This window comes from Colobus angolensis, unplaced genomic scaffold, assembly GCF_000951035.1.
Source record: "Colobus angolensis palliatus isolate OR3802 unplaced genomic scaffold, Cang.pa_1.0 Scaffold592, whole genome shotgun sequence".
NCBI classification, from domain to species: domain Eukaryota; kingdom Metazoa; phylum Chordata; class Mammalia; order Primates; family Cercopithecidae; genus Colobus; species Colobus angolensis.
Window position 1 is genome coordinate 1,116,781 of NW_012119510.1, and position 23,143 is coordinate 1,139,923.

The window sequence follows — 23,143 nt, forward strand, 5'->3', positions numbered from 1 at the left end:
TCTCTCTCTCTCTTTCTTTTCCTTCCTTCCTTCGTTCCTTCCTTCCTTCCTTAATTCCTTCTTTCTTTCTTTTTTTTTTGAGATGGAGCCTTACTCTGTCCCCCAGGCTGGAATGCAGTGGCCCGATCTTGGCTCACTGCAAGCTCCACCTCCCGGGTTCATGCCATTCTCCTGCCTCAACCTCCCAAGTAGCTGGGACTACAGGCGTGTGCCACCACGCCTGGAGACTTTTTTGTATTTTTAGTAGAGACAGGCTTTCACTGTGTTAGCCAGGATGGTCTCAATCTCCTGACCTCGTGATCCGTCCGCTTCGGCCTCCCAAAGTGCTGGGATTACAGGCGTGAGCCACCGCACCCAGCTGAACGGCATTTCTTAGGAGGTTGTAAGTGGTGGGACCAGGTAGGAAAGTCCGGAGGAAGGGCCTTCATGTTTCCTGCCCTAGGATTTTCCTTGGGGTTTCTGCTGGCTGTTTGCGTGTTCTCTTTTGTGGTCAAGGAAAGCCCCGTGCTCTCCTTCAAAGGAGAAGGTCTGCTTTTGTGTTTAAATCTGATCAAACTCTGTGCTACTTTACTTGGCTTTTACAAGGAATAAGTTGTACCTGAAGGCGACAGTAAAGCAGGGAACAAAAGAGATTTACAGATAATGGTTTCTAGGAGATGAGAGTGAAGTGATGTTTGAGGATATGGACAATGTTTTCTTTCACAATGAAAGTGAAGTAAAGTGAATGATATTTTTATTGCCAGAAGTAACTGCATCTGTTGAGTTCCTTAGCCAGGCAAATTTAACAACCCTTATACTTTGACTTCATTTTGTCTGGATCTTTAAACAGAAAGATTGGAACAATCAGATTGTTTCAGATTGAAAGGCTGAAGACACAGGAGTTGTATAACTGAAGTAGGAAGGAGGACTCCTTTCTTTCCCCTCTTTGATCAGCTCATATTCTTCTTCACAAACCCTCCACTATTCCCCGTTGCCTCTTTATTACATCCTGATGGGTGTGCTGAGATATATTGATCCTCTCAGCTTTGTGGGCAGCAGGAGCCTCTTAGCTTGTCATAGGGGTGGGTCAAGAGGGCTATTTGACCTAGAGCTGTACATTCAGGGAAAACCTGCATTTTAAAATTTCATCTTATCTATGACATAGGCAATATGTTTGCTTGTATATTAAAAGTATTTAGTAGGTAATTCTAAATATTTAAAAGCAACCAAATTTCTTGTGACTCTGTTTTGGCATTTTCTTCCTTTTTTAATATACTAGGAGCCTAAAAAAAAAAAAAAAAAAAGGAGAAGACCCAGGCACCTACACTCTGAGGGGCCCCCATAGTCAGTTGCACAGGCTTTCATACTATGGTAATGGTCATAGCAGCTATTGAGGAAGACAGACCTTCAATAACTAATCATGCAAAGAAGTCACTAATGTGAGGACTGGGTGCCTTGAAAGGGTGTAATAGGGACCCTCCCCTATTTGGGCCATCAGGAAGGATTTCTCCAAGCAGGTGAAATTGAAGGGGCCTCTTCCCCTTCCCCTAGAGGGGATCAATGTTAGGCAGCAGAGGTGATAAATCTCAATAACCAATTGTTTTTTAAGGAAAGAGCCAAACTCTAGGATGATGCTCATAATTTGGGTTTGGGCAAAGGGGTGAATTGGCAGTGTTGTTAACCAAACTAGGTAACCAGGGATTCTTTTAGGGTAACTAAAACTATTTTCTGGCAGTAGATGGGTTGATAAGATGATTAGTTCAGTGTTGGGGTATGATGAGTGTGAGAGGCCTTTGAGACATCAGAGTAGAGATGTTTTGCACATGTATGATCTTGTGTTATAAGAAGAGCTTAGTAACTCCTTGTAAATTCAGAACCTCATAGTATGTAAGGCAGTGGATAGTCCAGTGGGGAATTGAAAGAAGAATGGATATATGGCCTCTGCTTTCAAGGAGGTTATTCTCTAATTGCAGTCAAGGAGTTCAATAACCACAGATTATCCCAGTAACCCTCTAAGACAACAGCAAGAAAAATATCTTGGGCCGTACAACAGTGATTGACAAATGAATTGTATCAATGTTTCTTGATTTTCTATATCCATCTTAGTATCTAAGTAAAATCGTGCATTTGGTTTTACTTTTGTTTCACTCTGGTAGTTAGAGGTAGGTTGAAAATAGCATGATCTTATTTAACAGCACCATGGGTTATTTGCTTTGGAGTAATTTTAAATTTATGATGTAGGTACTGTTATTTGTCCCATTTTACAGAAGAGAAAACAGTGGCACTGAAGGGTTCAGTAACTTTCCCAAAGTTATGTAACTAACAAATTATAAAGTTGGTATTTGGACTTAGATAATCCAAAATCAAAGCCCCTTCCCCTAATTTTTAATCCTATTTTTTAACTAACTATGTCCCCTATCATTTAAGTTATTTGAAAACCTTATTTTCAGTGGCTGCGTAATTTATTTAACATTCTCCTACTGCCTGTATTTCCAATTATATTTTCCAGATAAATCCCTGCAAGTGGGCTTCCTGTACTAAGAAATATAAAATGTTTAAGACTTCTTAAACCAAATACAACTCATTTTCAGAAAAGTTCAAAAAATTTACAGTCTGTATATACTTTTCAATCCCATAGAGAAGCTTTCTGAATCCCATATGATTGCCTAAATTGAAACAGAACTCAGCAACACTGTGATAAAGGTGGTGGTTAGGATAATAAATCAGAGACTGTTAGGGCAGGAAAGAACTCCAGGTTTCATTTAGGCCTGCCTGCCTCTTTTATTCGTTAAGAACCAAGGCTTAGAAAGGTTGAGAAACATGACCCAAACACGCCATTACAGGCCTAGTTAGGACAAGGACCTGCACACAGCACTATGTGCTATATTGAGCCTGAGACTCTTGGATGGTTTAGATGATTCCAGGGTGTCCTGAAATGACTGCCTGGGGTCGCCCCTGAGATACAAGAGACTTTTAGTGTTTGGGTCAGCTTCCAAGTTTCCCCCTGAGTTTCACAGTCGTATCAGAGGGGTGGACGTAACCCAAAGGGGTCTGTCCTGAACTGAGAAGCCCATTATCACCTAGAGATAAAGAAGTCTGCTGGGCCAGGGGAAATCCTGAAATCTCCTTTCATGAGTTTACTTTGACCTGGCCTAGTGTCAGATCCACCAGGGTGATTCTGGACTCTATTTTCATTATTCTGTTGATGGTATGATATGTGTCAATAAAGGGCTACTCACGTAATTTAAAACTCACATAATTCAAGATTGTTTTTTTTTAAAAAGCAGTGACCAAAAATGGGGGGTGTTTCTGTTTATTTATTTATTTTTTATTTTATTTTTCTATTTATTTTTGAGATGGAGTCTTGCTCTATCGCCCAGACTGGAGTGCAGTGGTGCGATCTCGGCTCACTGCAAACTCTGCCTCCTGGGTTCACGCCATTCTCCTGCCTCAGCCTCCTATGTAGCTGGGACTACAGGCGCCCGCCCCCATGCCTGGCTAATTTTTTTGTATTTTTTGTAGAGGCGGGGTTTCACCATCTTAGCCAGGATGGTCTCAATCTCCTGACCTCATGATCCGCCCGTCTTAGCCTCCCAAAGTGCTGGGATTACAGGTGTGAGCCACCGCGCCCGGCTGGGTATTTCTGTTTATTAAGCAGAAGTGACTCCACCATGTGGCAATAATGTAAACAAAATTTGCAATTTGATTTGGCTTGATATCTGGCTAGGTGGGGCTAAGGTGTTTTAACAGTAAATCTCAAAGTTTCATTGCCTTAGCACAATAAGGGATTGTTTCTTACAAAATCTGAAGCAGGCTGGTTGATCACCTTCTGGGTTGCAGATATGCCACACCAAGGTTGCCCAGGCAGGAGAAGAGAGAGGTAAAGGAGTCATGTAGACCGCTAACTGACCCAGCTTGGAAAGTGACATGTGCTAGTTCAGCTTACAGTGTATTAGCCAGAACTAAAAACATGGGTCCATGTTTTTAACTGGAGGGAGAGGCTGGGAAAGAGTGGGAGCAGCACACAGATATTTAATGAACACTAATTGTTTCTTCCATACACTTGATGCTTGACATTTTGAAATTATCAACCTAAAAAAATGTGTAGGCAATTTCACATCATTTCAAGTTTTAAACATAAAGATAAAAGTTTCATATCACTTTCCTTCAGAGAGGCTTGAAGGGCCACTGTATGGAGAAGTACCCACTGTCGATGCAAAGAAATTCTTTTGATTTCTGTGTTAAAAATAATGGAACTTATTGCTTAATGTTTGTGAGATTTGGGCAAGTAGTCTAACTTCTCTAAATGAGTATCCCTAAAGAAAAAGGGATAACAGTGCTTCATTCAGGGGTATGTTGCATAAATTAGGTTGAAGACTGAACATAAAACACTTGACACAGTGCAGAGTACATGGTAAGTATTCAACAAATGTGAGTTTTTATTGATATTATTGATATTGTAGTGGCATTTACTACTATGCACAGTAATGTAGGATCCTCAGAATCATCCTCAGTGCTGTATCCATAATCAGAAGACAGTGTACTTGATGGAAACAAGTGAGGTTTTGTCCAGATTCTGGCAATAAAATGTCTTTTATTTTCTGTGTGTTCTTATATTTGTAGATCATGGGGAATTTCAGAGGTCATGCCCTACCTGGAACCTTCTTTTTTATCATGGGTCTTTGGTGGTGTACAATGAGTACTCTGAAGTATATCTTCAAAAAGCAAAAGCGAACCTGCTACCTTGGTTCCAAAACATTATTCTGTCGATTGCAAATTTTGGAGGGAATTACAATAGTTGGCATGGCTTTAACTGGTGAGTGGACCATCTGTTTTCTGTTTTTACCTTTTGGGTGTTTTCATATGTAAAATATGAAACAATATAAAATCATGAAATTGCTAAAAGGAATTTTTATTAAAAAATATCTCTTAACACATATTCTAATTGTAATTTCTATCAGATACAATTCATTGGGAAGGTAATAATTTACACTTATACAAAGAGCTATTTCTTAATGAATTAGTCATAATAGTTAACTTGCGTACCCAAAGTGAGTTTCTTTTAAAGAATTGGTTGGAGCTTCTGAAATAATTTTATATCAATTGTTCTGATCTCTGAAAGAACAAACCCTATCAAAAACCATTTTGCAAATGATGTGAAATTAATCAAGTAATTATGAAAAAACTTCAGTAATACATCATTTCTGATAGGCTGTAGAAGACTTTAGCCTTCTGCACACATCTTTTTTACATGGTTCCTAAGTTGGAGAAAGAGATTAGGCCAGATAACTTCTAAGGCCTTTCCACTGAATCTTCCATCTGAAGATTCAGTGAAAATGTTCTGCGTTCTTGAGAGTTCCACTCTAGCCTCTCTGTTATAAAAGATAAATTTTCTGATTTTCCCATTAGATTTCTTCATGCTTTATTCATGGCAACAGGTCTTTGCTATGGCATCAAATTACACAGTAACATTTCCAAAGAGGGAAATTTCCTTGCCAAATTCTATAGATTAACAAATAAGGCAGTATCTGTAAGAAAGTTTAACTGTTTGCACATCAGACTAGATCATCTGCTGAATCTGTCTGGGCTTCTTTTTTCCTTTTTTCTTTTTTTTTTTTGTTTGAGATGGAGTCTTGGTCTATCAGCCAGGCTGGAGTGCAGTGGCATTATCTTGGCTCACTGCAACCTCTGCCTCTTGGGTTCAAGCAATTGTGCCTCAGGCTCTCAAGTAGGTAGGATTACAAGCACCTGCCACCATACCCGGCTAATTTTTGTGTGTTTAGTAGAGATGGGGTTTCACCATGTTGGCCAGGCTCGGTGCGAATTCCTGACCTCCAGTGATCTGCCCGCCTCGGCCTCCCGAAGTGTTGGGATTACAGGTGTGAGCCACTGTGCTCAGTCTTGTCTGTGCTTTCTCAGTTATCATAATTGGAGAAAAGCTGAACTCTTTAGCATTTTTATCTGGTACCAAGCACAACCCCCTACTTTATGGCAGCTACTGAAAGATGTAGTATTTAAGAAGGAAGTAATCAATTTCCATAGGAGTTGTCTCCCAAATTCAAATCTCCAAATAATTCAGGATGTATCTTAGTCATTAGATTGGAATGGGCAGTGGAACTAAGATCATTGGCATTGAAGATCTGAAATAGCTGTTTAATTCAATTGGCTATCTTTGACTAAAACTATTTATTTGAACCAGCATCTGAACCTCCAAAACAAGCCTTAAGTGCCAGTGCTCAGCTGTTAGGGAACACCTCAGAGAGAAGAATCAATGTCACAAGAGACCATTAGATTGGAATAAGCAATGGGCTAATCCTCCTGCATCTTCTTGAATTCTAGGTAAAGCAGAGGTGCTAAAACTGTGATATGTTTCTTTGCAGGAATGGCTGGGGAGCAGTTTATTCCTGGAGGGCCCTATCTGATGTTATATGACTATAAACAGGGTCACTGGAACCAACTCCTAGGCTGGCATCATTTCACCATGTATTTCTTCTTTGGGCTGTTTGGTGTGGCAAACATATTATGTTTCACCATCAGTTCACTTCCTGTTTCCTTAACCAAGTTAATGTTGTCAAATGCCTTATTTGTGGAGAGTAAGTATTAATGAGTATTTTCATGTACCTTTCTCTATTAGTGGGCATTTGTGTAGCCCTTCATATTAATATACTTCTGGCATCTTGTTGCAGCCTTGATTGATAGGGCCATATATTTGGGCCATGATGAAATATTTGGGTGTCCTAGGCAGAGTGCCAAAGATCTACGTGCTGTACTGACTCATTTAGTAGAACTGGGCAAACACAATTGTTCAATTGCTATGTTCACATTTCACATCTGTCTCAAAGGACCACTTACGAAGGTTACTCATCTCTGGGTTGTTTTGAAGATTATCATTTTTTTTTTTTTTTACTTTTAACAAATGAAAACTGATCCCAGAGTAATAAAGCATGAATACACTGAAATGAGGCAGCCACATACAGCGGAACAGCTTCCACTATCTACTAATAGGCTTTTTCATATTGATACAGTAATACTCTGCCATGTCATGACAAGTAGGGTCCAAAAAATGCAGTCACATAAAAAATATGGGGTCTTAATTTTGGAAAGTTAATTAAAACAATATTTTTTGTTCAGCTGGTCTCCCAGTTACTGTAGGGAGAAAAAAGAAAACAAGCATTTAATGATTTGTTTTCATGTATTACACAGGTAAGAAATAGATTGATTATAGAAATAGATAACCACAAATTGATCAGGAGGCAGTCACTTCCTACTCACCTTACCTCTGGCATCTGATGATAAGAACTTTTGCCCATACCTCTTGGGAACAAGGGCTGGACAAAAGATGGATGTCAACAACTAATAGCCCAGTTCTCATTATCTCAGGGTGTTACCATATTTTGAATGAACATCTTTTCTCTTTGTCTTCATGAAAAAGATGAAGCTGGAACCTGTCCATGGGATGAAGAAATGCAGTTATTTACTACTTCTTGGGAGCTTCCAGAGTCTGTTGTTTTACCTGTCAAAATCCACCCTTATGATTTATCTGTGTTTGCCTCCTCCAGTGGACTGAATTGCTGAAGGCGATGCTTTGATTTATTCATCTGGGTGCTCATCTGAATTATTGCACTTGCCATGCTTACTGTTCTTTGTCCTGCTTAGAAGATGCTTTGAAATATTTTCATCTTATGGAGATTCCAACTTCACCTTAATACTTTTCGTTTGGATAAAGAGGAAAAGATATTCATTTAAAAATACAGTTAACACCCTGAGATAATGAGAATCCATTCGTTGAAAATGTCACAATATGTTAGAGAATAAAGGTCAGGGAAAACAAAAAGAGGGTTAGATTTCAAAGATTCTATTCTAATGAGGTGGCAATGTCTCCAAAAATGCAGTACTGTGGGAATCAGTGGGCACCTGCTCTTTTGGACAAATGTGTGTATGTGTAAAATTCTGTTTACAGAGAGAGAAACAGTGGGTGACCCTTGGTTCCACTGAAGAAGACAATCTGTTTTTTCCCCATCAGCTTTTATCTTCTACAACCACACTCATGGCCGGGAAATACTGGACATCTTTGTGCACCAGCTGCTGGTTTTGGTCACCTTTCTGGCAGGCCTCGTTGCCTTTCTAGAGTTCCTTGTTCGGAACAATGTACTTCTGGAGCTACTGCGGTCAAGCCTCATTCTGCTTCAGGGGAGCTGGTTGTTTCAGGTGAGTTGGGGTCTCTAGTTAATGTACCTGGACCCTTTGCTTGTAACTTCTCTGTTTATTTGATGAGGCAGTTTGCTATAGACCCCAGAGACTTCCCTCCAACATATGGCCTGTAGTAAGATCATGGGCCTCTGAGAAGTGATGTTTGACTATCCCAATAGCCTTGATGGGAGAATTGTCAGAGCAGCTGGGAAGTGGTGCGTGCACATCTTCATCACATACCTGGACATCCATTATATAGGAACTCTGAGCTGATGCTTTTAGTTAGAAGCAGTTCCTGACACTAAAGCAGCTTATAGCGTAATAAGCTTAAGAAACATATAGAAGGCAGAAAAGAGAGCAAACTATTATTTATTGAGAAATAACTATATGTTGGCTAGTGTACCAAACTTTTATATATACATTGTTTTATTTTTTCCTTGCAACAGCCTGGAATTCAGGCATTATCATCACCAATTTACAGATAGGAAGACTCAGAGAGACCAAGTCTCATACAATAATGGAGCTAGGATCTAAATTTGGATTCATCCGACCCGAGGCCCGAGGCTTTTTCCATTTTAAGCTGTTAACTCTTTAACCTTGATGTGTTGTTGAAAGCATGAATTCCAATCAGTGAACATACATTTTATAGAGACCGATGAATCATAATCCAACATGCATACATATCTGTAAACAAAGTCTAGGATGGAAGGTGAATTTTGGTTTAATCAGGGGAGACTCCTTAGAAGAGATTTTTAGTCACCAGAGAGCAGAGATTTGGGATAATGAGGTTATTTTAGAGATTTGTATTGCATATGAGGAGTGATAAAAAGCATTGGTAGGGGAGCGGGAGAGAAACATCATCGTCAAATGGGATAGAAAAGATGTACTATTTAAGCATGCAAGAAAATGGAAAGGCTGTTGGAGCAAAGGCCAGTAAAGAGGGACTAGATCCAATGGTTATTTTAATGGAAAACTTCATAGAAAAAACTAACAAATACTCTATAATGTGAAGAAGCTGATAATTGGTGAATTTAATTATGTAAAATGTTATATAAAACACTCTATATATCTTGCTGTGTCTTGTGTATCTTGTCTGCTCCTGACACATAACAATGACAGATAAAATAAAATAAATAAAATAGTAGAAAAATAGAAAAAAGTAGAAAATTGGAAAGAAAATGTTAAAAATAAATTTAAACAATAAAGTAGAAAACACTAACTGCAATGAAGCAAAACAAACAAAAAGAGGCCAAAGAAACTTGTGCGCTGGATGTAGAACAGAAACGCAGAGCAAGAGTCAAGCTGAGCCCGCAGGCCCAGAGCAGACGGTGACGGTTGGTTTTTTTGGCTCCAGTGAGACTGAAAGAAAGTAAAAGGACTCCTTTCAAGGTGGAGGATGAAACCAGGCTTTTGGGACTCTTTGATTGTGTTTTTTATATATTCTATATTCCTAATGGTTTTTCATCTGTTGATCTCTCACTTTCTAATAGAAGTCTGTTGAAGTTTTATATTACAGGTCTGGATTTGTCCATTTCTTCATATGTTAATTTTTTGCTTTGTTGTAAGGCTGTTTTCTGCTTCTCTGTCTTTTTTTTTTTTTTTAGTCTTTTTTTGTGTTAGATTCTGATCTCATTTATTTTCAATCTTTCTTGGTTTAAAATAAATGCATTTAAACAAATACATTTGTCTGCACACTGCTAGAGCTGCCTTCCATAAAATTTGATGTGTTAGTTTGTAGTTTTTCAGTGTGTTGATATAGTTTTCACTGTTGGGTAATTTTGAATGTTATTTCCATGTGCTTCTCTCTTTAATTTATGAGTTATTTAGGAGTACACTTTTAAGTTTCCAAAAATATTCTTTTTTTCTTATTATTTCTTTCTTATGTAATTGTTTTATGGTCAGGGAATGTGTTCTCTTTGTAATGTGTTGAGACTTCCTTTGGAACATGGCCCAATGTCAGTGGTTGTAAATGATCCAGGTGGTCAAAAGGAAAGTATATCCTCTTTGTTTGGTTTAGGAGTCCTCATATATTTACTAGACCAAGTTTGTTAAAAGGCTAAACATTCAAATAAAGAAAGGCAGGACAAGAGGGGAAATCCAAAGAGAACAGAATTATAAACATAAGAGCAGAATGAATGAATGAATTAGTGTTCAGTTAATAGTGACTACTGTCTAGGATCTGAAGGAGGAAGCTGGGGGTTATACCTCAACTGGGAATAGGTTGGCTTAGTGTTGCCCCGTTTGGCAGATAAATGTTTTCATATTTCCCCCAAAAGCTTTTCTAAGGAAGAGATTAATGCCTTTGGGCATAAATCCATGATTATTTAGAAAAGTTTTCATCTACCAATATGTCTAGACTAGACTGTTTCCTTTTTCCCTGGTGGTCAGCCTAAATAATGTCTGCAGCGTTAAAGAAAAATGAACATTTAATACCAATGCACACACACACATTGGCAGGAAATGAAGGTTTAGCCATAGTGACACTCCCACTACTGTACTCCTCTGAAACAAAAATGTCTAGAAACTTAGGTGAATTTATTATGCTTCCAGCTGATAAGTGTGATATATGAATGTTTACGGCAAAATGCTGTCTTAAGCTAACAATATTATGTCATGACTTACTTTTCACCATATTACCATATTTTTTTCTCACTACTTCTTCATGTATGGTTAATATGTTAATACTCGTGCATGAACTGTGTATAGAGGGATTAGATAAAACACCTACCCAGACTCTTGGAACCATAAGTATGGAGATGTGAACTGAAGGAAACAAATACTCAGACTGGCCACTTTTTTATCACACACATATAAATGATTGGGTAATACGTAAATGGAGAGGGAATTTCCCTTCTAACTTACTAGCAACGCTTTCTTTCCTGAACCACATCACAGTCAAAAATGTTTTCTCAATAACCTAGCCACATCATGCACTTTAAGAAAGAAAAAAAACAAATTCCTGCAAGCCCCTTTATTCCATGAATCATGTTTTCCCTGTGTCTCTGTGTGGGAGAATATTTCAAAAGCTCGCTTTGCACCTTCTCATTCCCAAGCTCCCGCCAGTCATCCTCACCGCCCAGGTGCGGGGACAATCAGGGAATGAGGAAGGTGCTCTTGCTGTTGTTGCTTATTATATTGGACAGTTGCTTCCACTGCATCTCCCAGCTCCATTGATCCCCCCAGCGATTCCTCCCACGACTGCACAGATCCTGAGCCCAAACGAAAGCTCAGCCTTTGTTCTGCCTTTATGAAGGACAAAAGTTCATTTTTAAATGACGAAAAGGCCCAACTAAGCAGTAATCGTTTGAGGTCTGATGCGGCAGCAGATCAAACATTTGCTTAGGCTTGTAGTGTTGAAAGAAATGATGGATAATCAGATTAACAACAGGAAATTCAGACTTCGCTGTAGGAAATCGGCCCCAGGCTTATTGCCTATTAGAGAAGATAATTATTTACACTTGAAATGTGATACCAATGAAGCTTAAACTAGTCTAAACTAGTCGAAACCAGATGTTCAGGAATGGCATACAAGTTGTAGCAAGAAAAACTTTTTTTTTGCAGGTTGAGGTTTTTTTGGAATTTTATATAAGGAAACAAGACGACAAATAAAAGTGAAGTTTCTGTATTTAAAGGAGGATTTAATGAGTTGTGGCAGTTTCTAGCTTTAGTTTGGGGTTTCAGCTTTCCTAATTTATTTGTGTTCGGCCTCGAATGACTGTGGGATGTTTCTATGGCTTTCACTGTAGTCCCATCAGTTAACTCTGTTCAGTGGCTTCAGTCAAATCTTTAGTTTTCAGCACTAGGCTCTGAGGGTGCTAAAGAGATTGGCGATGAGAGGGGCTCCAAGTTTCTCTTCTCCTGATGTAAACAGCAAAAAGTTTGGTAGAATTAATGATGCCTAATGGAGGTGACTTGAGATTTTATTTTGGAAGCTCCAAAAAGCAATTATGAATATCGCATGTAGTGACAAGTCCCTGGGCCCACAGTTTAGACCAACCTGAATCTGAATGCTAGCTTTACCACACTAATTACATGAATCACCATAGATAATATCTTCCCTGCCATTTCTATATTAATGGAAATATTAATAATATCTCATGGGGTTATTGGGAAAAATATATGTTATAACTTGGCAATGCATGGCTGCCCTGAGGAGAGGACTGCTAATTCCAGAGGAAGGGGAGCAGAGGAAGCTTCCAAAAGAAGGGGAAAGATGGAAGAGAGTCACCAATGTGTCTAGGCTTAAGGTTTAGGGCAAGTGGTACCCTTTTGCTTATTTGAACTTAACCTCTGTATTAGTTTCCTAGAGCTGTAATAACAGATCCCTAGAAATTGGGTGACATATAAGAGAAATTTATTCTTTTACTCTTCTGGAGAACAGAAATCTGAAATCAAGGTGTTGGCAGGGTTGGTTTTCTCTTGGGGTCCAGAGGGAGAATCAGTCCCATGCTGATCTCCTAGCCAACTGCCAGCCATCCTTGGCATTCCCTGGCTTGTGGCAGCAAGACTTCATTCTCTGCCTTTATTATCACAAGATATTCTTCCTGTATTTCTTTGTTTTCCTATGTCTTCACATGGCCTTCTTATAAGGATGCCAGTCTTTGGGTTTAGAGCCAACTCTAATCCAGTATGACTTCACCTTAACTTGATCACATCTGCAAAGACTGTTTCCAAATACAATCACGTTCAGAGATACTGGGAGTTAGGACTTCAACATATTGGAGGACACAATTTAACCCACTACAAATGCTGACCCTTACCTCTGGGAGCTGGAGCAGGTCACTTCCCGACCTGGGGTGGGCAGCTCATGTGGATGGCGTTGGAGGAATGTTGGCAGGACTGTGGGTGGGATCTGGAGGGCTAGTCCATAGCTCTTAACACTCATCTTCCCTAAAATTCCCCTTCCTGCACAGAATTTTTCTCTCAATTTCCGTGAATTCGTTGTAAGAGGAAGGCATGAGACACCAGCTTAGATAACTGGGCCTTTGAACTGGGAGTTGACCATGTGACTTGATTTTCTCTCTTGTCATTCCAAACAGTGAGCATAGAGGACCTAGCAATTCTTGCTTTCTTCCAGGGGCTTCAGGGACCTGGGCTCTGGTCACTTTGGCTCCCACAGTGAGCTTTCCTAGCAGTATATAAAAGGGGTATTGCAAAACACTGATATGTCCAAAGCAACAGTCTAACCAGCAGGGTGACATTTTCCACCTGCAGTTTCTGAGTACTGTGAGCTCATACCTCTAACTTAATGACTGATGTATCTTCTGCCACAGATGTTGACACCTCTTGCCTTTAGAATATATCCATGTTCTAATGCAGAGGCCCCAGCCCTTGGTGGGTGAGGCACAGCGGCAGTGATGCAAACGTTTTTGCAGCTGTTTGGGGATGGAGGGGCAGGGGCGTGCATGACTTAATTTTTCTATCTATAAAATAGACAATAAATGCATTCTGTCTCCTGGGATATAAAGAAGGGAAAGAGGAAGTTATTGTAAAGTACCTTGCTAATTTCAACTAATAAGATATTTTGGGAAAATGTATGACTCTGACATTGGTTGACAAATAAAATGCACTGGGCCAGGACAAAATTAGAAAACTTTGGTTGGATCGCTCCACTTGATCAGGAAGGTAAACTGAATGACGAATCAATGGAGGCTACATGCTTCCACTCATGTTTGCCATTTAGGAATACAGGCCTAATGTTGCCAGATCTATTTTTACAAAAAAAAGCTGAGAATGCAAACTTTTGTGTAATGTTTCTTAATTTTTTAAGTGTTGGGAACTTAAGCAAATTATTATTATTTTTTTTTTGAGACAAATTCTCACTCTGTGGCCCAGGCTGTGGGCCAGGAGTACAGTGGCGTGATGTCAGCTCACTGCTGCCTCCGCCTCCCAGGTTCAAGCAATTCTCCTGCCTCAGTCTCCCAAGAGCTGGAATTATAGGCATGTGCCACCAGGCCTAGCTAATTTTTTGTATTCTTAGTAGAAATGGGGTTTCACTGTGTTGCCCAGGCTGGTCTGAAACTCTTAACTTTAGGTGATTCACCTGCCTTGGCCTCCCAAAGTGCTGGGATTACAGGCGTGAGCCACCACACCCGGCCACAAATTATTGTTTTAAATATGCAGGCCAGACAAAGCATGTCTGGGAATTAGAGATGTAGCTCAAGGGCCAACAGTCTGTCATTTATGTTTTAATGTAATATAGTGCCATGCCCTCATGGAACCACCTTCCATCTCAGTACTGATTGTTCAAACCAGAACTGCTGAGATGACTCAAACCTATCCTGTTATCCAGGCCACTGTCCTTCATATTGCCCCATATGGAAAAGCTATATGGTGAAAAGAGTATGGAGTGGGAGAAAGAACATGGAGTTTTTGGAGCCAGAAACTACTGGTTTGGATCCCTACCGTAGTCATTCAGCCATTTTGTAATACCGGGGGAAGTTATTGAAGTCCTTGAGTTCTAGTCTTTTCCTGTGACATACAAAGATGATGACGTCTTCTTCTTGAGGTTGTTTCAAGGACTAAGAATTATTGTGACATTTACATACATGAGTGAGGATGAAATGACAAGCACATGGTGGTACCACCATCCATCAGACAGTAGATAGTCTAGATATTTTATGTAATCAGAATCATAATATATGTGAACTTTTGTGTCTGCCTTCTTTTTGCTTAGTATAATTGTTTTCAAGTTTCATCCATGTTGTTGCCTATACTTCATTCCTTTTATGGTTGATTGATAGTCCATTGTATGAGTATACCGCATTTTGCTTATCCATCATCAGTTTTTGAATATTTGGGTTGTTTTCATCTTTTGACTATTATTAATAGTTCTGCTATGAACATTCGTATACAAGTTTTGTTTGGATACCTATTTTCAGTTCTTTTGGGTAGAAGTGGAATTGACAGGTCATATGGAATTCTGTATTTAACTTCCTGAGGAATTGCAAAACTGTTACCACAGTAGCTGCAGAATTTTATCCCAATAAAAAATTAGATAGATAGATAAATGCATGAATGTATTTCAGGTTTCTAAAACTAAATGAAATTCAAAACCAAGATAATATCATGGATAATCCTACAAATGTCTACCATATACTGGCTATGTGTCGGTTACAGTGCTTAGGCATTTCCTTGCAATGGCCCTTTTTGAGGATATATTATTATCCTCATTTTAATGTCTTATTATCCTCATTATCCAGATAATCAGGATTATCCATTTTATATTCCTCAGCAATATATAAGGATTTCAATTTCTCCATATCCTCACCAATGTTTGCTATTTTTATTATTATTATTGCCAGCCTAATGAATAAAAAATGGTATCTCACTGTGGTTTTGATTTGCATTCCCCTGATGAACAATGATATCAATCATCTATTCATGTGCTTATTGATCATTTGTATATTTTCTTTGGGGAAATGTTTCTTGAAGTCCTTTGCCCATTAAAATTTTTTTGGTTGAGTTTTAGGAATTCTTTTTATATTCTTGATATCATCTCTTATCAGATATATGATTTGCAAATATTTTCTCTCATTCTGTGAGTCGTCTTTTCATTTTCTTAATAGTGTCCCTTGAGACACAAAAGTTAATTTTGATGAAGTCCAATTTTTCTGTTTTTTCTTTGGTTGATGGTGCTTTTGGTGTCATAGCTTTAAAAAATCAACACATTGCAAGTGATGAAGCTTCCTCCCTGTTTTTTTCTAGGAATTTTGTGGTTTTAGCTCTCATATTTAGGTCTTTAATCCATTGTGAGTTAATTTTATATAGGAGTTAATTTTATATATGAGGTAAGGGTCCAAATTCATTCTTTTGCGTATAATACCCAGTTATCTCAGCACCATTTGTTGAAGAGACTGTTCTTTCCCCATTGAATGGCTTTGGCACCCTTGTCAAAAACCAACTGACCACAGACATGAGTTTATTTCTGGACTCTCAATTTTATTTCATTGATCTAAATGTTTATCACTATGCCAGTACCACACTGTTGTTTTGATTACTGTAGTTCTGTCGTATTGAAGTCCTCTAGCTTTCTTTTTTAAGGTTGTTTTGGTTATTCTGGGTCCCTTGCAATTCCATATGAATTACGGGATCAGCTTTTTCCATTTCTGCAAAAAAAAAAAAAAAAAAAAGACATTGGAATTTTGATGGCAATTGCATTGAATCTGTAGATTGCTTTGGGTGGTATTGCCATCTGAAAAATACGAAGCTTCCAGTCTATGAATATGAGATAGCTTTCTATTTATTTGGGTCTTCTTTGATTTCTTTCAATAATGTTATGCGGATTTTGGTGTACAAGTCTTAAACCTCCTTGATCAAATTTATTCTTATTTTATTCTTTTTAATGCTATTGTAGGTGGAACTGTTTTCTTTCTTTCTTTTTTAGACGGAGTCTCACTCTGTCACCCAGGTTGGAGTGCAGTGGCTCTATCTCAGCTCACTACAAGCTCTGCCTCCCGGGTTCATGCCATTCCTCTGCTTCAGCCTCCTGAGTAGCTGGGACTACAGTCACCTGCCACCAAGCCTGGCTAATTTTTTTTGTATTTTTAGTGGAGACGGGGTTTCACCGTGTTAGCCAGGATGGCCTCAATCTCCTGACCTCGTGATCCACCCGCCTCAGCCTCCCAAAGTGCTGGGATTACAGGCGTGAGCCACCACACCTGGCCAGAACTGTTTTCTTAATTTTATTTTTGAGTTCATTGCTTTTGTGTAGAAATACAACTGTTTTCTGTACTGATTTTGTATCCTGCTACTACATTTATTAGCCCTAATAGTTTTTTTGTGGATTCTTTAGGAATTTCTATACATAAGATCATGTCATCTGTGAATGTAGATATTTTTGCCTCTTTCTTTCTAGTATGGATGCCTTTTATTTTTCTTCGTGGCTTAATCGCTCTAGCTAAATCTTAGCTTAATTGCTCTAGCTAGATTTTCAGTACAACATTGAATAGAAGTGTGAAAGCAGGCATCCATGTCTCGTTCCTGATACTAGGGGGAAAGATTTCACTCTTTTACCATTAAATATAATGTTAACTGTGGGCATTTATTTATTTTAAAACCTTTTTGTACTCCAATTTTGAAATAACAGAGTGAAACTGCACCATGTAGAAACCGAAAACATTCTCTTAAAGTTCAGACATTCCTAGCGAGATGACTGTTTATATTTTGAAAACTGATCATTAAATGTCCTTTTAAAATTTTTATGAAAATATGACATATTAGAGACTCTATATATTACTAAAACAGGTAGCAAAACCTGATGTTTTATCTGTTACATCTTAGATAATTGGAGTTAACTCAGTTATTTATTTATTTATTTATTTTTTTGAGACGGAGTCTTGCTCTGTCACCCAGGTTGGAGTGCTGTGGCCGGATCTCAGCTCACTGCAAGCTCCGCCTCCCGAGTTCACGCCATTCTCCTGCCTCAGCCTCCCGGGTAGCTGGGATTGCAGGCGCCACCACCTCGCCCGGCTAGTTTTTTTTTTTGTAGTTTTTCGTAGAGACGGGGTTTCACCGTGTTAGCCAGGATGGTCTCGATCTCCTGACCTCGTGATCCGCCCGTCTCGGCCTCCCAAAGTGCTGGGATTACAGGCTTGAGCCACCGCGCCCGGCCTAACTCAGTTATTTACCTTGGAAGCAAGCATTTTGAAATGCACTATTTTTGGGAATGTGATTGGTTATTTTAATATGTGCTTTTTGTTCTAAATTACAGATTGGATTTGTCTTGTATCCCCCCAGTGGAGGTCCTGCATGGGATCTGGTGGATCATGAAAATATTTTGTTTCTTACCATATGCTTTTGTTGGCATTATGCAGTAACCATGGTCATCGTTGGAATGAATTATGCTTTCATCACCTGGTAAGTTAGCGATTTCTGTTCATGGAAGTTCTGTTCCTTGGTATGTGATTATCAAGACTCAGTGGTATTGAACTGAAAATTCAAAAGGGGATTCCATTCCTTATCATCCCGTAAGACAGGGTAGCATAGCAGAATATTATCTGCAAACACAAAAATTCTCAGTAAAAGGAATAAATGCTGGTTTAAAGCTGGAGTCACTCAAGAGTGCCTCAGCTGTGCGTCTGATGCTCGCATTACCCTTCATCACACTCCTCTGTGCCTCCATGTCTCCATATATGCTATTTCCTCTTCTCTCTTCTGAATGGTCTCCCTCACCCTGCACTGCCTATATAGTGAGTCCTCCATTTACCCATGTGTAGATACTTTAATTATAGCACTTCTTAAGTTTCGAGTCCTTTTTTGACCAACTTGTGTGTGTTCTATTAAATGTAGGTGTCTGCCTAATTTGACATTGACTAATATTTCTAAAAGTCAGATCCAGTTGAATACATTTTTTATAAGAACTCCAGTATAATGTTTCATAAGTGGGTAAGGAGCAGTAGAACAGAGTTATAAGAACACATATTTTTAGCTCCACTGTTTAGCAACTGTATGACTTTGGGCCAGTTACTTAACCACATTAAGTACTAGTTTTGTTGTTTGTAAAATGGGGAAATAATAAGACCTAAATGAGATAGAGTATTTAAGCTTAGGACATAGTAAGATCTCAATAAATATTATTGTGTTGTTGTTCTTTCTCTTGTTATTCTTCTCCTCCTTCTCCTCTTCCTTATTCCTCTTTGGTATAAAAAAAAAAAAATGAATGTGATATGGACCCTACCCTTGAGGAATTTGTAGTCTTATAATCAGGACTAAATTAGGGAGATGCACAATGAAAACACAGTGCAATAAACAGAAATAGTAGAAGAACAAAGCACTCTTGCAATCAGGGGAGGCCTCTTTACAATTGAGAATGAGGCTGCAGCTTGAAGAATGAGCAGGAATAGAAAGGGGTGATCACAGTTCCTTTCTCTAAGGTGGTTAATGCTGAACCACAATTGGTTTGGCTGATCTCAATGACCGGGCATGAAGGCATCAGCACCTAATCCTTCAGACTTCAGTGCTGATTGAAATGTTCTGTATCTACAATGTCTAATATGGTAGTCACTAGCTATTGAGCACTTAAAATGTGGCTCGTGCCATATTAATTTTATTAATTTAAATATCCATATATGTGTGGATAGTGGCTACCGTATTGGACACTACACATCTAGCAGGTTCTCTGATTCCTAAAATGCAGTAGCTACTGCTAGGCCCAGTGAGGTCCCAGTTAGAACCAACTTTCCACTCTTCTCTTTAGACATGGGCCCCAAGTCACCCCTCCTGCTCTGTGCTTCTTTGTGCATCGTTGCTGAAGCAGCTCTCATGCTGAGGCACTGAGTGAAGAAATGATTCCTTTGTCTAGCTCTCACCTGTCTCTGTTCAGCTGCAGGTCAGCCCACTTTGATCTATAGTTGCTTCCTTCTAGAGGTCTAAGTGCTTTGGGTACTAGGAAATTCCACCTTCTCATTCTATTAGTCCCATTCAGTTCCTCCAAAGCATGTGCGTGTGCTCCTTGTCAAGGCTGGCTCTGCCATTGAGTGAAGCTTGGCTTCTCCCCTGTTGTTCTAGGCTGACTGCTGGGCCTCATCTCCTTAGGGGCTGGAAAGCCTTCAAGATCAGTGCCAGCATCCAAGGAAATGCTCTTCCTCATGTCAACTCCCCTCCAGAGCCAAAAGAAGACTACTGTCTCTTCCTGTTTCAAAAACCTTCAGACCCCTAATGGGCCTCTTATCCACTTATAGTACTCTGGAAACCAGACACTCCATTTTTTACTTTCCAACCTTCTCCTCTACCCCCAACACATATTATCCTAATCTTTCTGACCACGCAGTTCCCTCCACCTGGCATGTTCACATTAAATGCGCGTCTCTTCTGTGAAAGCTTCTGTGATGACTCTAGCTCTTGCTCATCTTCCCTGAAGAGTTTTTACAGCCTGTCATCTCCACCATGCATTTTAACAATTGGGATCTCTCTTGTGATGTTCACCATTAGCTCATGTGGGTTAGTCTTATCTACTGGCTAGATTGTGTCTCCTAGAGTATGAGACCCTTTCCGTAGTGCCCATACCTCCTGGCACACTGCCAAACGTATAGTAGATTCTCAGTAAACCCTTGTTTGCTGTTTAATAGGTAATAGATCTATGTTATAGAGCTATTTAAATATAGGCTTCATTTGTTTTGAAGTCATGTTTTATATGCTTTTCAGTTTTACTCTCATATTGCTCTTGAAAAGATAAGACCAAGGGTTAAATTTTCTGATATATTTTGATATAAACTTAAGCAAGAGCTTAAGTTAGTTCCACAGAATTATCTCAAAAACCCCTCTCAGAGCACAGGGAAAGCCATTACATATTGATACAGGCAGGCCAGACCTTCATCAGAAAAACTATGGCAGAAAATAAGAGTAAAGATGCAGGTAGACTGGTGAAGTTTTTCATTTGTGAAGAATGATATTGATGATTTGGCTTATCAAATTTGTTTGCATATTCCTATGTATTTCTAGGAGTTAACTATGCTTTATTGATATGGTCACAGCACAATGCCTTTATAACAATGATGCACAGGAAAAGCTTTGCCTAGTTCTTATGACATACTCTTTCTCACATCAGAGAAGTGGAGAGCCTGGTGAGCTTCAGCTGCTAATCAGTGTCACATCTTCCAGTGTCAAAAATTACAATCCCTGCTTCCCCCAGGCCTATGGATTCTCTTTGTTTTGCTTTTTTTTAATTTTTTTTTTTTTTGAGATGGAGTCTCTCTCTGTCGCCTAGACTGGAGTGCAGTGGCATGATCTCAGCTCACTGCCACCTCCACCTCCCAGACTCAGGAGATTCTCCTGCCTCAACCTCCTGAGTAGCTGGGATTACAAGCATGTGCCACCATGGCCAGCTAATTTATATTTTTAGTAGAGATGGAGTTTTGCCGTGTTGGCCAGGCTGTTCTCGAACTCTTGGCCTCAGGCGATCTGTCCACCTTGCCTCCCAAAGTGCTGGGATTGTAGGCGTGAGCCACCACACCCGGCCGAGATTCTCTTGAACTATGAAAACAGTCACCATGATGGAGGGTACTTCTTTGAGCTTCTTAATTCATCACAGCAGAGGCATCATGTGCAGTTGAACAGCTTGTCCCCTGCACAAAAGATCCCCCTGGAGGGGGCCAGTAGCAGGAAGCAGGATCTAAATTTAGCCCAGACTTGACGTGGGCCTTGACTTGGGCTGCCAACCCCAGAGGAGGGCTTCATGTACTTCCTTTATATGACATAGCACCTGTTTGCAACACACAGTAAGATGTGGCTTTAATGGAGAAACTCAACTGAGCTTGGTTTCATCTGGGTTGCCACAGCCCAGCGATTCTCTTAATTGTTTTAGAAATGATCAAAGTTGGCCGGGCACGGTGGCTCATGCCTATAATCCGAGCACTTTGGGAGGCTGAGGTAGGCAGATCACTTGAGTTCAGGAGTTTGAGACCAACCTGACCAACATGGTGAAACCTCTTGTCTGCTGAAAATGTAAAAAAATTGGCCGGGCACGGTGGCTCACGCCTATAATCCCAGCACTCTGGGAGCCCAAGGCAGGTGGATCACGAGGTCAGGAGCTCAAGATCAGCCTGGTGAAGATGGTGAAACCCCATATCTATTAAAAATAAAAAAAAAAAAAATTAGCTGGCTGTGGTGGTGGGTGCCTGTTATTCCAGGTAATCAGGAGTCTGTAGCAGAGAATTGCTTGAACCTGGGAGGGAGAGGTTGCAGTGAGCTGAGATCGTGCCACTGCACTCCAGCCTCCAGCCTGGGTGACACAACAAAAATCTGTCTCAAAAAAAAAAAAAAAAAAATTGGCTGTGTGTGATGGTACATGCCTCTAATTCCAGCTACTCAGGAGGCTGAGGCAGGAGGGTTGCTTGAACTTGGGAGGCGGAGGTTGCAGTGAGCCAAGATTGTGCCACTGCCCTCCAGCCTGGGTGACAGAGCAAGACTCTGTCTCATTTAAAAAAAAAAAGAAAAGAAAAAGTGTAAAAGAATAATCAAAGTTGTCTTCTGATGCCTAATTAAACAATGATGCAATACATTGGAAAGCCACATTGTTTCTGTTTACTTATACCCTGCTTTAATCCACAAAAATGTTTAGGCAACTCCAAAGCCAAATAAAAGTAATTTTCCTTTTTGGATTGCCTTCCCCAGTTGCCCAAATAATCTAGACTTTGTGGTATACAGGTGCATATTGCTCCGGGTTTCCATTTTAAACACCGTCTAACTTGAGATGCTTTTCTTTCTCCTCAGGTTGGTTAAATCTAGATTTAAGAGGCTCTGCTCCTCAGAAGTTGGACTTCTGAAAAATGCTGAACGAGAACAAGAATCAGAAGAAGAAATGTGACTTTGATGAGCTTCCAGTTTTTCTAGATACACCTTTTCTTTTTTTACATTGTCTTTGTTCTTGGTTTTGTTTCTTGATCTTTTAGTTGGAGAACAGCTGGCTAAGGATGACTCTCAGTGTACTGTTTGCATTTCCAATTTGGTTAAAGGATTTGAATTTAAATATTTTATTTTTAGCTTTGAAAATATTTTGGGTGATACTTTCATTTTGCACATCATGCATATCATGGTATTCAGGGGCTAGAGTGACTTTTTTCCAGATTATCTAAAGTTGGATGCCCACACTATGAAAAAAAAACTTGTTTTATTTGCCTTATAGATATGCTCAAGGTTACTGGACTTACTACTATTTGTAACTCCTTGACCATGGAATTACACTTGTTTATCTTGTTGCTGCAATGACAAATAAATGAATGTACGTATTTTGGTGCAGACACCTGAAATCTTTGTTTTTGTTATTTACTATACTCCTCCTTTATATCATGCAGAAGAAGCTGCAGGACACAGCAGTTCTTTTTTGTGAGACATCACCATAGCACCTAAGTTCTCCACAGGGAATAGTAGGCCAGAAGTCTTCCTAGGGTGTGTGATCTTTCAGAGAAGATAAAAGGGATGATCTCTAGGACATGTGGTTGCAAAGCCATGAGAGACTGGGAAAGGAGGACTGGGG

The 23,143-nt window shown here is 39.6% G+C and overlaps 1 protein-coding gene across 2 annotated transcripts in view; it reads left to right on the top strand.

Annotated features, from left to right (window-relative positions):
• The window catches only part of TMEM45A (transmembrane protein 45A), an 89,032-nt gene extending 66,116 nt beyond the window's left edge, over window positions 1–22,916 (top strand). For both annotated transcript variants that reach the window (XM_011962519.1, XM_011962517.1), the window contains 5 exons: window positions 4,603–4,795; window positions 6,360–6,572; window positions 8,003–8,187; window positions 17,882–18,027; window positions 22,381–22,916. In XM_011962519.1, the coding sequence (XP_011817909.1) occupies window positions 4,606–4,795; window positions 6,360–6,572; window positions 8,003–8,187; window positions 17,882–18,027; window positions 22,381–22,474 (828 nt within the window). In that variant the 5' untranslated portion in view covers window positions 4,603–4,605 and the 3' untranslated portion in view covers window positions 22,475–22,916. The remainder of the gene's footprint in view (window positions 1–4,602; window positions 4,796–6,359; window positions 6,573–8,002; window positions 8,188–17,881; window positions 18,028–22,380) is intronic.
• The last annotated feature ends 227 nt before the right edge of the window (window positions 22,917–23,143 follow it).